Genomic DNA, 19,085 nt, shown 5'->3' on the forward strand with positions numbered 1-19,085 from the left:
ACCTACAGGACGGTAGCTCTTCTGGAACAGGGTTAGAGAGTCCTGGTATAGGAGATTGTGTGTGCTCTATTCATTCTATTTCTATCTTCATGAATTCAGTTCCAGATAGAACCCTGCCATTAGTTGAAGGCAGCCAATCCAGTAGTTTCTGTAAAGTAGTCACTTTCTGAGATCTGTATTCAAGTAGTTTTGAAAAGTAATGATTTTTTGGGATCTGTAAACAAATATTTGTAGTCACCTCCAAAGTAACTATTTGTTCCCTCCAAAAAATTGTTACTTTCCACAAAGCATTGTTAAAATTATAGTTATTCCTGGTCTGTACCTTACGGTGATTGTTTTCAATTGAAATGTTCAAAAATAAACAAAATGTGTTCTTAGCAAATAGTAATTTCTCAAGCAAGAATTTTGCTAGGACTGTCTGGGAGTGGTCTGAGTGGGGAGGGGAAAACATAAAACTAGCTCTTACTGGCAGAGAGGCTTGGAATTCTCTTTCTTACTGGTCTATTAACTAATTCGCCGGGCAGAACCGGAACTCCATCCCACCATAGCAGGCTGAAATTTCAGGCAGTCTTTTCAAACAGCTCTTCCGCTAATGGGGCATTATAATCATTTTCACACTTCCACAGTATCATTCCAACCTCATAGTGTGGAAATATACACTGAGTATACCAAACATTGGGAACACCTTCCTAATATTGAGTTGCACTCCCTTTTGCCCTCAGAACAGCCTCAATTCGTCAGGGCATGGAGTCTACAAGGTGTCTAAAGCGTTCCACAGGGATGCTGGTCCATATTGACTCCAATTCTTCCCACAGTTGTGTCATGTTGGCTTGAGATCTTTTGGGTGGTGTACCATTCTTGATACACATGAGAAACTGTTGAGCGTGAAAAACCCAGCAGCTTTGCAGTTCTTGACACAAACCGGTGCTCCTGGCACCTACTACCAGATCCCATTCAAAGGTACTTAAATCTTTTGTCTTGACCATTCTCCCTCTGAATGGCACACATACACAATCTATGTCTCAATGGTCTCAAGACTTAAAAAATCCTTCTTTAACCTGCCTCCTCCCCTTCCTCTACACTGATTGAAGTGGATTTAACAAGTAACATCAATATGGAATCATAGCTTTCACCTGGATTCACCTGGTCAGTCTATGTCATGGAAAAGGGCAGGTGTTTTTAATGTTTTGTATACTCAGTGTATATAAAACACACAGAAATCCAGTGTTTGACTCCACTGGGCCTTTAACATAGACAGGTTGGTTGTTTAGCAACACATCCGACGTGTGCTTAACTATGGGGCAAAACAGACGGGGTTGGCTTAGATTGCTGACAACACATAAGCTATATTTAGTCTCCAATGTTTACTGAAAACATGAATACATTTTCACAATGAGCACTTGTTGTTGCTCAAATACATTGTTAAAGTTGTTCATTTCCCAGTGGATTTTAGCCATATTAGCGTAGACAAGACATCAGTCAAATCACCTCGAAACAAGACATGGTATCAATAACAAGATAAAACTAGCTGAATCAACGGTCTGCGGTACTTTTGGTTGTTACTCTGGCCTTGGCCTAACACACCTGAAACCAATAATTAATGTTTCACTAAGATCCTAAAGTTGAGTGGGATGTGTTGGGTTGGGGTGCTGCAGGGTGGTGGACCCCTGGGGGCAGGACTGGGCGATCCAGCTATATTGTGTGCAAGTAAAAAGAGCTCTACAGTACTATTAGGCCCATGATATGAATTATAGTGCACTCTGTAGTTATTGGGACAGTGAAGCATTTTTGTTTGGCTCTATACTTAAAATCAAACAATGACTATGGAGTTGAAGTGCAGACTGTCCGTTTTCATTTGAGGGTATTTTCATATTGGGGGAAACATTTAGAAATGACAGCACTTTTTGTACATAGTCTCCCCCATTTTAGGGGGGCAAAACTATTGGGACAAATTCACTTGTATGTGTTTTAAGTAGTAAAAGGTTAAGTATTCCGCTCCCACATTCATAGCATGGAATTACTTCATCAAGCTTGTGACTGCACATTTGTTGGATGCATTTGCTGTTTGTTTTGTTTGTGTTTCAGATAATTCTGTGCCAGAAATGAATGAAAAAATAATTCTGTAGTAGAAATGAATAAAGGCTACATTTTTTATATTTTTTCTATATTTAACAAGGCAAGTCAGTTAAGAACAAATTCTTATTTTCAATGACGGCCTAGGAACAGTGGGTTCTGCCTTGTTCAGGGGCAGAAGGACAGATTTTTACCTTGTCAGCTCGGGAATTCAATCTTGCAACCTTTCGTTTACTAGTCCAACGCTCTAACCACTAGGCTACCTGCCGCCCATAGTAAAAATAAAGTAAATAAATGAATGAATGGTAAATAATGTATTGTGTCATTTTGGAGTCCCTTTTATTGTAAATAAGAATATAATATGTTTCTAAACACTACATTAATGTGGATGCTACCATAATTATGGATAATCCTAAATTAATGGTGAATAAAATATAATTTTTTACCCACCAGCCACTGTGGCAGGTAGATTAAAAAATCTACCAGCCACTCAGATTTTTTACCTGCCAAAACAAAATTATGAGCATGCTTTGTAATGTTGCTAAAACAATAAATGTATTACAAGTAAGAAGTAATGTAGTATATTGTTTAATAAAATAAAAAAAATTGGGACCTGAGTCTTTTAACCAAAATATCACAGATGAAACCAACATTTTCACCTGCCCCTTTAAGGACTGGATGTTACCATGGTAACGTGACTCCTCATGTTTGTGCTTGTGAGATTGAGAGTCTGACTAGTAGCAGAGTTGTCTTCTCTACCCTAGCAGTTCAAACTCAATTTAGCTTGTGAACAAAACAATGTAAATAGCCAAGAAACACAAGGACAAAGTCTCACTTCAGTAGACTTTTGTTTCAAGTAAATTAGACCAACTTTTATGCCTGTGTACATCTCTTCTAAAAATGTTCTTTCACTCAGATCAGCCAGGTGGTGTTTCAGCGCAATGTGGAATAAGCTATATAGGAGTCTACATACTTTTGGTCATGTAGTGTAGGTGTGAAGTCCTGGAGTGGGGGGATGTATGTTGTGTGTGGGTGAATGCGGCTTTGAGTCTGGAGTGAAGGAGTTTGTTTGTGTCTGAGAAGGTGCTGATGAGGAGTATAATCTGGAGTTCTGTCTCTGTTGGGGGGATGGGCACAGGGGGTCTGGGAAAGGTTTGAGGGTGGAGGGCAGGGATGGGGTGGGGGGGATACAGACTCAGATTAGGGAAAGGGTTAAGGTGTGGGCTGTTAGCCCAGGTCAGGATTCAGTGACAGGGTTTTGTAGGGAGAGTTATGGAGGTTAAGGTTAGGGTTAGGCTTAGGGTTACATTTAGGGTAAGGGTTAATGTTAGGGGTTTGGGGTTACCGTTATGGTTATGTTAAGGCTTAGGGTTAGAGAAAGTAGGATTTTGAATTGGAATCAATTGTTTGGTCCCCAGTGCTTTGCAAAGACCTTTCTTAGAACAGGTGCTCAAAATGAAAAATAAAGCACCCCTGACCTTGACTTTTTCTATCGACTTTCATAATTCACATCTCAAAATTCATAACACACTAACTGCCTCTAGTGAATATATTTGTTGTTGTTGCATATGCCTATTTTTTCTGCAACAACACACTCATCGGAAATTGTTAACAAGCTCGTTACATTGTCTCCAAATGACATTATTGACATTGGGAAAAAAGGGTAGACCATCATTGACATTGATGATTGACATACATTTTGTCGTTAGCTAGCTAATAAAATGTTTTACTGATCTTCTTCATCTTCGATGCTCTTAAATAATAACTTCATAATATAGCCTAATATTCATAATCTTCTAAGTCATGATATATGGCTGGCTGGCTTAGTGTGAATATTTCTTGTATGTGGTGTTAAGCTAGAGTCTCGACTATCTGTGCATCATTTGTAAATTGGGAGGTGCCAGAACAAAAGGTGAGCGCGAGATGGGGGTGACTGAACACATGAGATAAAATAAAACTTTTATAATAAAGCATTGCATGCATATCAGCACATGTGCATAGAGTAGAAGAGTTTACAGAAGTCACATGTGGACCATTTTTAGTAGCCGAGGTCCGGGATGAATGTGGCCTTTTATAAACGCATTTCATGCAATTCTACATCATTTTACATGACTGAAGACTTTGGCATAATCTAACTCACAAACAATCGAAATGACTGGCTAATTTGACACTGACAGACTGAGAATCTGAGACGCAACATATTGTACAATATGAGTAGGAAATTATAGTCCTAAAAAAGCTTTCCAGTTTCACTGACTCAATGATGCAATGCGTTCGTGTTAAAAGACTACCTCTCTCCTGATTTACTTTGTATAGGCCTATTTCAAAGTTGATAAAACAAACTTTACGATAGCCTACAGAAGCAGACAGATTAGCCTTCTCTTTTCAGCGGGAGCCATTTGCTTTCCAACCTGTGTTTTCCCACGATGGTATTTGAAATATTTCAAAAGGTCTGTTTTGTCTGCATGCTGTTCACTGAGAGGGCTACACAATCCACAGCTAGGCACATTTAAAAAAAAGAAGCTATAGATCCTTTGTAGCTAAATTGTAGGCCTACACATGGTGCAGAGGACTATTCTGAATTGAGGGCAGTGGGTTCAGTACAACAACAAAAAGACATGGGAGGGCAAAGGGGCAGGTGCTCAGGCACAGGTAGACCTCTATCTGTGCATGTGCCAGTTTGTCCCCACAAGGAGAGTAAAACCTGTGTGTGTGTGTGTGTGTGTGTGTGTGTGTGTGTGTGTGTGTGTGTGTGTGTGTGTGTGTGTGTGTGTGTGTGTGTGTGTGTGTGTGTGTGTGTGTGTGTGTGTGTGTGTGTGTGTGTGTGAGAGAGAGAGAAAGAAAGAGGGTGTTCATATGTGTGTGAGTGTGTGTAGGACTGGCCATTTCTGTGGCCTACATGTGTTTGACAACAGCTGATAATCAAAATGAACCAATGGTGGGAATAAACGCAACTGCACATTAGATGACGCATTCTCAGTATGGATCAAATCAAATTGTATTTGTCACATGCGCCAAATACAACAGGTGTAGTAGACCTTACAGTGAAATTGTCACGTGTGCTCCCCCTCCGGCCTCTAGGTCATCAGGCTGCTCATTATCCCTCACACCTGTTTCCATCTTCACGCGCACCAGCGCCTCATGACACTCACCTGGACTCCATCACCTCCTTGATTACCTTCCCTATATATGTCACACCCTTTGGTTCCTTCCCCAGGGGTTATTATTTCTGTTCCTGTTTCATGTCGGTGCGCTGTTTGTGTTTCTTGTTTTGTTCGTTTATTGATTAAATGTATTCACTCCCTGAACTTGCTTCCCAACTCTCAGCGTACATCGTTACAGAAATGCTTACTTACAAGCCCTCAACCGACAATGCCATTTTAAGAAAAATAAGTTTTAAGTAAAAAATAAAAGTAACAAATAATTAAAGAGCAGTTGTCACAGCCGTCGTCTAGGTGGAAATGACCGGACCAAGGTGCAGCGTGATGAGAGTATATTTTATTTTATTTAGAATGTCGCCAACAAAACAAGAAACAAAGAAACGACCGTGAAGCTTACTAGAGCTATAGTGCCACTAACAAAGTCAACTACCCACAAACACCAAAGGAAAAAAGGCTGCCTAAGTATGATTCCCAATTAGAGACAACAATAGACAGCTGTCCCTGATTGAGAACCATACCCGGCCAAAACATAGAAATACAAAACTTAGAAATAAAGAAACTAGAATGCCCACCCTAGTCACACCCTGGCCTAACCAAAATAGAGAATTAAAACCTCTCTATGGCCAGGGCGGGACAGTACCCCCACCCCCCAAAGGTGCGGACTCCGGCAGCAAAACCTGACTCTATAGGGGAGGGTCCGGGTGGGCATCTATTCACATCTACTCTGGCTCCCCCCACTTTGGTGGCGCCTCTGGTGCGGGGACCCTCGTCGCTGACCCCGGACTGGGGACCCTCGCTGCAGGCCCCGGACTGGGAAACCTCGCTGCAGGCCCCGGACTGGGGACCCTCGTTGCAGGACCTGGACTGGGGACCCTCGTTGCAGGCCACGGACTGGGGACCCTCGCTGCAGGCCCCGGACTGGGAACCCTCGCTGCAGGCCCCGGACTGGAGACCGTCGCTGGAGGCTCCGGACTGGGGATCGTCGCTGGACGCTCCGGACTGGGGATCGTCGCTGGAGGCTCCGGACTGGAGACCGTCGCTGGAGGCTCTGTGCCATGGATCATCACTGGAGGCTTCATGCCATGGATCATCACTGGAGGCTTCGGGCCATGGATCATCACTGGAGGCTTCGTGCCATGGATCATCACTGGAGGCTTCGGGCCATGGATCATCACTGGAGGCTTCGGGCCATGGATCATCACTGGAGGCTTCGTGCCATGGATCATCACTGGAGGCTTCGTGCCATGGATCATCACTGGAGGCTTCGTGCCATGGATCATCACTGGAGGCTTCGTGCCATGGATCATCACTGGAGGCTTCGTGCCATGGATCATCACTCGAGGCTTCGTGCCATGGATCATCACTGGAGGCTTCGTGCCATGGATCATCACTCGAAGCTTCGTGCCATGGATCATCACTGGAGGCTTCGTGCCATGGATCATCACTGGAGGGGGGAGATGTATAGGCAGCCTGGTGCGTGGAGCTGCCACAGGGCTTACCAGGCTGGGGAGACATACAGGAGGCTTGGTTCTGGGAGCAGGCACAGGACTCACCAGGTTGGGGAGACATACTGGAGGCCTGGTTCTTGGAGCAGGCACCGGATACACTGGGCCGTGGAGGCGCACTGGAGGTCTCGAGCGTAGAGCCTGCACAACCCGTCCTGGCTGGATGTTTACCTTCGCCCGGCAAAGGTGGGGTGCTGGCACAGGACGCACTGGGCTGTGCAGACACACCGGGCTGTGCAGACGCACCGGAGACACGTGCGCAGAGCCGGCGCAGGATATCCTGGGCCGTAGAGACGCACTGGCGGCCAGATGCGCTGAGCCGGCACCATCCGTCCTGGCTGGATGCCCACTCTAGCCCGGCCGATGCGGGGAGCTGGAATGTAGCGCACCGGGCTGTGAACGCGCACTGGAGACACCGTGCGCTCCACCGCATAACACGGTGCCTGACCAGTACCACGCTCCTTACGGTAAGCACGAGGAGTTGGCTCAGGTCTGAATCCTGACTCTGCCACACTCCCTGTGTGCCCCTCAAATAGTTTTTGGGGGAGTGGCCTCCCGGTCTTTCGTGCCAGCCGTGACCCTATGTAATCCTGGGCTCTTTTTCTCGCTGCCTCCGCTTTCCTCGCTGCTTCCACCTGCTCCCAGGGCAGGCGATCCTTTCCCACCAGGATCTCCTCCCACGTCCAGGATCCTTTCCCATTCAGGATGTCCTCCCATGTCCAGGATCCTTTCCCATTCAGGATGTCCTCCCATGTCCAGTCCTCCTTACCACGCTGCTTGGTCCGTTTGTGGTGGGTAGTTCTGTCACAGCCGTCGTCTAGGTGGAAATGACCGGATCAAGGTGCAGCGTTGTGAGCGTACATTTTATTTTATTTAGAATGTCGCTAACAAAACAAGAAACAAAGAAACGACCGTGAAGCTTACTAGGGCTATAGTGCCACTAACAAAGTCAACTACCCACAAACACCAAAGGAAAAAAGGCTGCCTAAGTATGATTCCCAATCAGAGACAACGATAGACAGCTGTCCCTGATTGAGAACCATACCCGGCCAAAAAATAGAAATACAAAACATAGAAATAAAGAAACTAGAATGCCCACCCTAGTCACACCCTGGCCTAACCAAAATAGAGAATTAAAACCTCTCTATGGCCAGGGCGGGACAGTACCCCCACCCCCCAAAGGTGCGGACTCCGGCAGCAAAACCTGACTCTATAGGGGAGGGTCCGGGTGGGCATCTATTCACAGCGGCGGCTCTGGCTCCCCCCACTTTGGTGGCGCCTCTGGTGCGGGGACCCTCGTCGCTGACCCCGGACTGGGGACCCTCGCTGCAGGCCCCGGACTGGGAAACCTCGCTGCAGGCCCCGGACTGGGGACCCTCGTTGCAGGACCTGGACTGGGGACCCTCGTTGCAGGCCACGGACTGGGGACCCTCGCTGCAGGCCCCGGACTGGGAACCCTCGCTGCAGGCCCCGGACTGGAGACCGTCGCTGGAGGCTCCGGACTGGGGATCGTCGCTGGACGCTCCGAACTGGGGATCGTCGCTGGAGGCTCCGGACTGGAGACCGTCGCTGGAGGCTCTGTGCTCTGTCACACCCTGGCCATAGAGAGGTTTTTATTCTCTATTTTGGTTAGGCCAGGGTGTGACAGCAGTAGTAAAATAACAGTAACGAGGCTATATACAGGGGGTACCGGTACAGAGTCAATGTGTGGGGGCACCGGTTAGTCAATGTTATTGAGGTAATATGCACATGTAGTATCTTGAGACTAGTATGTTTATTTCTTGCTTACTGCACTCATTTTACTTGAGATTACGTTCTAAATTGTATGTAGAACGATTAGTACACAGTATGCAGTTTAAGTGGGTACACTGGGGGCTTCACAGCTTCTTTATCTGGTTTGGTGGCAAGAAAACCATCTTAGGAATCCATTTACTTTTACTGGATAGTTTAGAGTCCTTGCCCCTCTAACCTCAGATTCATGTCTGTTTTTGGAGCTGGTGTTGACAGGTGGGGGAGATATCTAAATGACAATCTAGAGCCCAAGTCTGGGATTTATTCCAATGCAGATCTGGATACAACGAGAGACTTTTAAAAGCAATTGCACAGACGTTTGTGGAGATTGCGCTCACTGTGAACGCAGCAAATATTGACTCACGCCGAAATCACCTTTACTGTAAATGTCACTCGTAGTACTGGTCGTTTAATCTGTGTTCGTTTGAATCACAGCCCAAGTCTGTTGTCAGCAATGATGTCACTGGGGTCCACAAGAGGGCATGTCCGCGTAGGGATTACAAATTGTGATTATTTGCCAAAAAAAAGTGATCAAATCCATGTTATTAGCATTATTTGAGAGATTATGGCATTTGCAACATATCATTGATTTCGAAAATCTCAATGGGGAAAAATTTATAGAATTGTTTTTCCTATAGCTTCAAGATGGCAGCGTTATCAACAACAACCCTTCAGCTGACAGTGGGACCTCCCCAACAGGCCTAAACCATTAGTCACACCAAGAGTTAATGAATTGTCCTTCATTTCAGTGAAACACACTGGCTAGACATACATGTTCAAATTCAAAAATGGGTGACAATGTAAAACAGGACTGTAGTAGCATAACGACTTTGACTTTCCCTTGGCACCTTGTGATTGATCCACATAACACAAATGAGTCTGAAGCAACTGCAAACACTAGCTGTGCTATATATCTTTCTTTACTGCCTAGTCAGTTCAAGCCTGGTTAATGAACACTCACTCACCATTGTTTCACTTCACATCAGTGAAAAATAGCTAAATCAGTTTGAATGCCAGGCTAAATTCTACAAATTGAGGCACTCGACACCTTGAAACTGTCCCGGCTTCCTAGGCGCCGTTCCCATCGTTCCCCCAAATCAGGCTTTAGTGACTCAATCAGTGTTAAATCCAGTCACATCCATCTGACAAAAGTAATCTCATGCTAATCTGGCCTGAAAATAACTCCCATTAGCAACAAACGCCTGGGATTACTCTGCAAATGAGGAGAAATGTGTGTCACCTGGCAAAGCGTGGCTGTCAGAAGAAAAACTTGTATCTCCAAAACTGAAATTCTTCAGGAACTGGAAAAAAATGCCATATTACCATTCACCCAAATACAAAGACGAAACTCCAGAATACATTTGGAACACATGTTCTTGGTCCTAGTCATGACATTTTCAGAGTAGGGGGCAATTGTTGCTCAGAGACCACTTGAACTATGCCAGTAATTTTTTTAACATACATCTGTCTCCTAATCATTCATATCATGTATAGGTCTGTACATAAGACGGTCGGATCACAATATTTGATTTTAATCCGAAAAGTCTGGCAATTAGCTTAGGTCAAATGTAACAAATAAAAAATAAACCAAATAAATTAACCTAACTTCATGTTATGAATTATCATCTTATCATAGACATATGTATTGATTTTGCAAGAAATATAATTATGTCTATGTAAGTGTAACCGGTGCTGTACTGCACCGCTGTAACTCTGTGTTGTGTGTGGTTGATTGAGACTATAGACGTGGACTTTGGAGATCAGGTAGTTTTAATTAAGCAGAATTCACTCTCTGCATCCTACATCTGCATCCAAAAGAAAATAAAACATTTGTAGAGCACATATGTTCCGCAAATCGTCGCCTCTTTCTACAACAGATGCACAATACAAGGGACTAGGATCATTTGAGGAGCTAGTCATCGTTCATCAGGTCATAACGTAAGTACACACTCCCCTACTCCCAGGATGCAGGCATGCATGATAACAAATCAACATGGCATATTAATATATGAACCTGGTGAAATTCACACAGTACTTTAAAAACTGTTACATAAGTAACCTATCTATACAGTAACACCTCTGTTTGCGCATGGCCGTTCGGTTCCTCTCAAAATATGTGAATAGTCTGATTGTGCCCAAATTATACCTGTTCACAATTTCCTTCTCGAACATGTGAACTTTCATGTGCCTTAATATCAAACTTGTATGTCATCTGTAAATATGAATACAATTGTTAAATTCCAAGCCTTCTCTTTAGCCACAGAGAAAGGCAGCAACCTTCCCGCTAGCCATGATTGGCTGAGTTAATGAGTGGGCTGGACATGCCGAGAGATGAGTTTGGTGGGGTGTAGCAACTTGTCTATAAAATGAGCTGCTCATTATGCGTAGATAGTCCTTTCTACTGCAGTTGTTTTGAAAGATATAACGTTATCCATGGAGAACTGCAAATATGTTGCTACTGCTCTTAATAAAATTGGTGCCCTGAATTTATCAGGCACTATCGACAAAGGTCAGTGGGAAAAAGCTGTGATGGACTACTTTTTGGACGACAAATGCTGACTCTCTCTCACTCTGAAAATAACACATTTTGAAATCAGTGGAACACAACGGGCCAAACAAGCTGTGCAAACTAAACGGAAACACAGGATGTCTGATGAAAGGGGTTGCAGTCTGCCGTGAAGCTTTCATCCATGTATACAGGTAAGAATCTAGCTACAGATTCAGATATCATACATTTCTAATTTTGTCAGAAAGTTGTTTTCATTGCAAGCTAAAGCTTGCTGTTAGCTAGCTAGCTGGAGTTCGATGGCTGGCTTGCTAACTAACATTAAACCTCAGGTTATTTGGTTAACTTTAGCTTGCTATGACAATCGGTTTGTATTGCTAGTGACGTTACTCTATGGATTTGGATTATAGTTCATTTTTTTAGCTAGCTACTCTAATCCAACAGTCATACAGTCATCAAAAAGAGAGCTAGCACAAGCAAGCAAAGTCAACAGCGCAGTCATCAACTACATGCACCATTTCTTCACCAACTACGGAGTTTGGGAAACAATTGTGGACCTGAATTGTGATAAATGTTAGGGCCAAAACAAGAACAAGTTTGTGCTCGGATATTGTGTCTGGTGAACCATGCACAAGCTCCACCACAGTTTGGACATTCACTTACAACTCCACTCCAAGTTTGCCCCGAACTGATGCTTTGGCCTCATCAAGCAGCGCTTCAGAAAGACCAGAGTGAACACTTTGTCTAAGATTGCTGGTGTTGTGAAGGACAGCACTGTGACAGGGGTCAACATCCCACAGCTGGTTGGACTGGAGGATGGTACGGTGCTAGTGGAAAGCTATGGCTGACAGCAACACCTGACTCCGTACTTCAGGCCCGCTGCCACAGATCAAGCAGCACCAGCACTTCAGGTAAAAAATTATTTTCATTGTATGATGTTATTCTTCTTGTATAAACTTGGGAGGTGAATTGATGTTGTGCAAGGTTGTAATGTCTTCTGATTTTTTTGTTGATGTTATTTCCTGTTTTACAGCTTCGATGATCTGGAGCCTGGTGTTGTTGTGACCAAGGAGCGTTCTCAGTCGGGACCAGATTTCAGCTGCTGTGCAACGCTGACATCCTTCCTCCCATAGATGGTCTGCCTGTACAAGCACCACCTGGACTGGACACAGATAGACAATGTATTTTTTTTAGAAGATCAGGGAGTTTTGCGACAAAGAGGCTATGGACATCACATGCCCTGCACCAGAGTCAAGGGCAGGACAGAAACAGGCTCTCCGAATATAGATTCCCTTGTTCATGCGTGGTTTGTACGGAGCAGTCATCAGCACAATCTGCAGTGCCACTATTCACGACTCTCTCCTAACACACGTTGCTACTAGAATAATGTTTTATCCTGCTGCTCAGCCACTTTACCCCTGATAGTATGTATACCCTGATTGTATGCAACCTTGTCTATCACTGATATCGTTATTGATATTGTCCTTGTATATTATATTTAAAATTTACACAATCTATTTCTGATGTTGCTACTATGCAAGTAACCATTTGGCTGTACAGTTTACACCTTCTGTAGAGACCCATCCACTTAGCAAGACTTAGCAAAATATTGATATTTAAAATTAATATTGATGTTTGGTCGTAACATGATTTTGTGACATACCACAACAATATCATGTGACCGTATCAAGGGTCCACCACATAAATATATGGCGCATCACTCAGGTTTCAACTCAGGTTGCATGGCCTTAACTTATGTATGGAATACTATGTGATACTACTGGGTTGTATATACAACAGTATATAAAGTATGCTAATGTACTGGTGTGAAGGAATTTGGGTAGTGGTGTAAAGTACTTAAGTAAAAATACTTTAAAGTTCTACTTAAGTTGTTTTTTGTGGTATCTGTACATTACTTTACTATTTATATTTTTGGCAACTTTTACTTCACCTCATTCATAAAGAAAATAATGTACTTTTTACTCTATACATTTTCCTTGACACCCAAAAGTACTCGTTACGTTTTGACAGGAAAATTGTCCAATTCACACACCTATCAATAGAACATCCCTGGTCATCCCTACTGCCTCTGATCTGGTAGACTTACCAAACACAAATGCTTCGTTTGTAAATTATGTCTGAGGTTTGGAGTGTGCCCCTGGCTCTCCGTCAATACAAAATAATAAAATTGTGCCTTCTGGTTTGCTTAATATAAGGAATTTGAAATGGTTTATATTTTTACTTTTTATACTTAAGTACATTGTGCCCCTGGCTATCGGTCAATAAATAAATAAAACTACAATTGTGCCGTCTGGTTTAATATAAGGAATTTGAAATGATTTATACTTATACTCAAGTATGAAAATTGTGTACTTTTCCACCATTGGATGTGATCATTTATTCACTAAATCATTTATTTCACACGACCCATCAATTTAGACAAGTGTGTCTGGGTAAGCGTCATCTATCTGGACACTTTTTGTTTACCTGGATTTTTCCATATTGTAGGCTACTACCACTTTTAGTCTTAATCTTTACTACACATCTCGCTGTTTAGCACATGACCACACAAGTGAATCCTTAAAAAGATGCGTGGGGCTGGCTTAAGAGGGTGTGAACAATGCTGAATGCGTGTAGACAAAGGAGAGCTCTCTAGTAGGTACCAAAACATTCAAAGGCCCTTTTCTGAAAAGTGAGTTTACAAGTGTATCAACTTTCAAAGTAGAACTACTTTTCAATTGTTCCTCAAAAATGCTATATATGCTATTCCATTTTGTAGCTCTGAGTCTCTACTTTTATCCAATGTAAAAAAAACAATTTCAAATGTTGCTACATATGACCGAATCCAGGTGGTAAGTCACAAATTGGAATGTACTGAGAGTTTCATCACTCTGGGTTAGTAAAATTCAATCTGGCTCGCTGTGTGCACTCTGGGGATTTGTAAATTCCGAGGGAGCATTCAGAGCGCGTACTGGAAGTTCTGGCTGAGGAGTAGGGTTGATCTGAGCTTTCTGACCTCAAAATGGCAGTCAAGCACCTAAGCTAACTGGCTAACTTTGGCTAGCTTGCTAGCTACTTCCAGACACAAATGAGAGAACACCGCACTCTGACCATTTTACTCGCCCTAGCAGAGTTGGTTAGGCTGTTTTCATGTTATCAAAAGTGTTTGTGACTGTAACAGTGCTGATGGCAACAATCAAATTACACTGCCTTGCAAAAGTATTCATCCCCTTGGCATTTTTCCTATTTTGTTGCATTACAACCTGTAATTTAAATTGATTTTTATTTGGATTTCATGTAATGGGCATATACAAAATAGTCCAAATTGGTGAAGTGAAAAAAAAAAATTAAAATTATTTTAAAAAACAAATTGAAAAGTGGTGCGTGCATATGTATTCACCCCCTTTGCTATGAAGCACCTAAAAAAGATCTGGTGCAACCAATTACCTTCAGATGTCACATAATTAGTTAAATATAGTCCACCTGTGTGCAATCTAAGTGTCACATGATCTGTCACATGATCTCAGTATATATACACCTGTTCTGAAAGGCCCCAGAGTCTGCAACACCACTAAGCAAGGGGCACCACCAAGCAAATGGCACCATTAAGACCAAGGAGCTCTCCAAACAGGTCAGGGACAAAGTTGTGGGGAAGTACAGATCAGGGTTGGGTTATATAAAAATATCAGAAACTTTGAACTTCCCTTTGAGCACCATTAAATCCATTATTAAACAAAATGGAAAGAATATGGCACCACAACAAACCTGCCAAGAGAGGGCCGTCCACCAAAACACACGGACCAGGGAAGGAGGGCATTAATCAGAGAGGCAACAACAAGACCAAAGATAACCCTGAAGGAGCTGCAAAGCTCCAAAGTGGAGATTGGAGAATCTGTCCATAGGACCACTTCAAGCCGTACACTCCACAGAGCTGGGCTTTACGGAAGAGTGGCCAGACAAAAGCCATTGCTTAAAGTGAGAGAAGAAGGTACTCTGGTCAAATTGGGACTAAAATGTAGCTTTTTGGCCGTCAAGATAAACGCTATGTCTGGTGCAAACCCAACACCTCTCATCACCCCGAGAATACCATCCCCACAGTGAAGCATGGTGGTGGCAGTATCATGCTGAGGGAATGTTTTTCATCGGCAGGGACTGGGAAACTGGTTTAAGGAATTTAAGGAATGATGGATGGCGCTAAATACAGGGAAATTCTTGGGGGAACCTGTTTCAGTCTTCCAGAGATTTGAAACTGGGACAGACTGTTCCAGCAGGACAATGACCCTAAGCATAGTGCTAAAGCAACACTCGAGTGGTTTATGGGGCAACATTTAAATGTGTTGGAATGGCCTAGACAAAGCCCAGACATCAACCCAATTGAGAATCTATGGTATGACTTAAGGATTGCTGTACACCAGCGGAACCAAACCAACTTGAAGGAGCTGGAGCAGTTTTGCCTTGAAAAATGGGCAAAAATCCCAGTGGCTAGATGTGCCAAACTAATAGAGACATACCCCAAGAGACTTGCGGCTGTAATTCCTGCAAAACGTGGTTCTACAAAGTATTGACTTTGGGGGGGGTGAATAGTTATGAATGCTCAAGTTCTGTATTTTTGTATTTCTTGCTTGTTTCACAATAAATAAAAACATTTGCATCTTCAAAGTGGTACTCATATTGTGTAAATCAAATGATACAACCCCCCCCCCCCCCCCAAGAAAATATATTTTAATTCCAGGCTGTAAGGCAACAAAATAGGAAAAATGCCAAGGGAAGTGAATACTTTCGAAAGCCACTGTACGTTTTTTTGCAGATGTTTAATGACACCGGCCATATTCCACGGGTGTTGCGCGTTCATGAATTCATCAATTATTCTGTGCTCTGGCACACTCAGACGAGAGTAAAAATCATGTCAAAATAAAAATTGACCAAAAAGTTGAAGGTATAGTTTGAAGGTTTTCTTTGGACAGTGACAATAGCATTGGAATTTCTTACTGCAGTGAAACATGATGAAGATGCTTATTTCATTAATGCCATGAATGATCAGGACTCAGACAAGCAGGACGCATAATTATTTCTGCCTTTTCAGTGTGTTGGGGTTTGATGATGTGATAGTATTGAGCATTGGAGGGGCTCGTTGAAGTGAAATAAAACATAAATGTGATGAGTTTCAACAGTGTGTGTGTGTGTGTGTGTGCGCGCGCGTGTGTGTGCATAATGTGTTCATCTGTGTGTACGTGTCCATACGCAAATGTTGATTAATGTGTAACAATGTGTTTTACAGCAACGAAATGGGCCTTTCACACTTGTGGGGCAGTTGGTTCAGAGGGGCCCACCCCAACCCAGTGTACCAGCTCCTATCGGAACAGCAATGTCAATGTTATTGTGGCAACCAGAAGCCCATTCAAAGGCATCCAAATCTGGAGGGTACCGGAGACTGGCATCTACAGGTAAGACAGCGGCTGCATCTAAATAGGCTCAATTGCCTTCCTTTTATAATTATCGAGTAAGACAACATAGGCTGAATCTCAATAGTTGTAACAGGCTTCCTTTCATGGTAGGTGTAACACATAGGCTGAATATCCATGGTCTAAATTGCATTCCTGTCATGATAGGTGTAACATGCTGAGTGTCTTTGCAGAGGGTTATACCTAGAACCCTCTATGTAGGGTTCTTCATAGAAACCCCTGTATGTGGTTCTACCTAGAACCCTCTATGAAGGGTTCTACCAAGAATGATTGCATAATCTAAAGGTTCTTCCTAGAACCCTCTATGAATGGTTCCACCAGCCTTATTAGCCTTTAAAATGTCATTCTTAATAATAATACATTGTGTAAATATACAGTATGGTTCAAAAGTTTGGGGTCAGATAGAAATATCCTTGTTTTTGAAAGAAAAGCTATTTTTTTGTCCATTAAAATAACATGAAATTGATCAGAAATACAGTGTATACATTGTTAATGTTGTAAATGACTATTGTAGCTGGAAACGGATGATGTTTTATTGAATATCTACATAGGTGTACAAAGTCCCATTATCAGCAACGATCACTCCTGTGTTCCAGTGCCACGTTGTGTTAGCTAATCCAAGTTTATAATTTGAAAAGGCTAATTGATCATTAGAAAACCCTTTTGCAATTATGTTAGCACAGCTGAAAACTGTTGTCCTGATTAAAGAAGCAACAAAACTGTCCATCTTTAGACTAGTTGAGTATCTGGAGCATCAGCATATGTGGGTTCGATTACAGGCTCAAAATGGCCAGAAACAAATAACGTTCTTCTGAAACTCGTCAGTCTATTCTTGTTATAAAGGCTATTCCATGCGAGAAATTTCCAAGAAACTGAAGATCTCGTTCAATGCTGTGTAGTACTCACGTCACAGAACAGCGCAAACTGACTCGAACCAGAATTGAAAGAGGAGTGGGAGGCCCCGGTGAACAACTGAGCAAGAGGACAAGTACATTAGAGTGTCTAGTTTGAGAAACAGATGCCTCACAAGTCCTCAACTGGCAGCTTCATGAAATAGTTCCAGCAAAACATTAGTCTCAAAGTCAACAGTGAATAGGCGATTCCGGGATGCTGGCCTTCTAATCAGTTGTGTTGTGACAAGGTAGGGGTGGTATACAGAAGATAGCCTTATTTGGTAAAAGACAAAGTCCATATTATGGCAAGAAGAGCTCAAATAAGAAAAGAGAATTGACAGTCCATCATTACTTGAAGACATGAAGGTCAGTCAATACGGAAAATTTCAAGAACTTTGAAAGTTTCTTGAAGTGCAGTCGCAAAAACCATCAAACGCTATTATGAAACTCGCTCTCATGAGGACGGACACAGGAAAGGAAGAATCAGAGTTACCTCTGCTGCAGAGGATAAGTTCATTTGAGTTACCAGCCTCAAATAAATGCTTCACAGAGTTCAAGCAACAGACACATCTTAACAGCAACTGTTCAGAGGAGACTGCGAGAATCAGGCCTTCATGGTCGAATTGTTGCAAAGAAACCACTTCTAAAAGGACACCAATAATAAGAAGAGACTTGCTTGGGCTAAGAAACACAAGCAATGGACATTAGACCGAATGAAAATCTGTTCTTTGGTCTGATGAGACCAAATTGGCGATTTTTGGTCCACACCGCCTTTTCTTTGTTAGATGCAGATGATCTCCGCATGTGTGGTTCCCACCGTGAAGCATGGAGGAGGAGATGTGGAGGTGCTTTGCTGGTGACACTGTCTGTGATTTATTTTGAATTCAATGCACACTTAACCAGCATGGCTAGCACAGAATTATGCCGCGATATGCCATCCCATCTGGTTTGCGCTTAGTGGGACTAGCATTTGTTTTTCTACAGGGCAATGACCCAACACACTTCCAGGCTGTGTAAGGGCTCTTTGACCAAGAAGGAGAGTGATGGAGTGCTGCATCAGATGACCTGGCCTCTACAATCACCCGACCTCAACCCAATTGAGATGGTTTGGGATGAGTTGGATCGCAGAGTGATGGAAAAGCAGCCAGCAAGTGCTCAGCATATGTGGGAACTTCTTCAAGACTTTTGGAAAAGCATTCCAGGTGAAGCTGTTTTTGAGAATGCCAAGAGTGTGCAAAGCTGTCATCAAGGCAAAGGGTGGCTACTTTGAAGAATTTGTTTAACACTTTTTTGGTTACTACATGATTCCATATATGTTATTTCATAGTTTTGATGTCTTCACTATTATTCTACAATATAGAAAATAGTCAAAATAAAGAAAAACACTTAAATGATTAGGTGTGTCTAAACTTTTGACTGTTACTGTATGTAATGGGATGACAGGTAGCCTAGCGGTTAGAGCGTTGGACTAGTAACCGAAAGGTTGCAAGATCGACTCCCCGAGCTGACAACGTAAAAATCTGCCGTTCTGCCCCTGAACAAGGCCATCATTGAAAATACAGTCATTGCCAAAAGTTTTGAGAATGACACAAATATTAATTTCCACAAAGTTTGCTGCTTCAGTGTTTTTAGATATTTTTGTCAAATGTTACTATGGAATACTGAAGTATAATTACAAGCATTTCATAAGTGTC

At 42.8% G+C, this 19,085-nt stretch overlaps 1 protein-coding gene across 1 annotated transcript in view; it reads left to right on the top strand.

Moving 5' to 3' along the window:
• Nucleotides 1–19,085, top strand: part of alk (ALK receptor tyrosine kinase) — a 140,829-nt gene that overhangs the window by 39,792 nt on the left and 81,952 nt on the right. Inside the window, exon 7 of the mRNA XM_038967373.1 lies at nucleotides 16,315–16,480. Coding sequence (XP_038823301.1) covers nucleotides 16,315–16,480 — 166 coding nt within the window. The remainder of the gene's footprint in view (nucleotides 1–16,314; nucleotides 16,481–19,085) is intronic.

Source organism: Salvelinus namaycush, chromosome 28 (assembly GCF_016432855.1).
Source record: "Salvelinus namaycush isolate Seneca chromosome 28, SaNama_1.0, whole genome shotgun sequence".
NCBI lineage: Eukaryota > Metazoa > Chordata > Actinopteri > Salmoniformes > Salmonidae > Salvelinus > Salvelinus namaycush.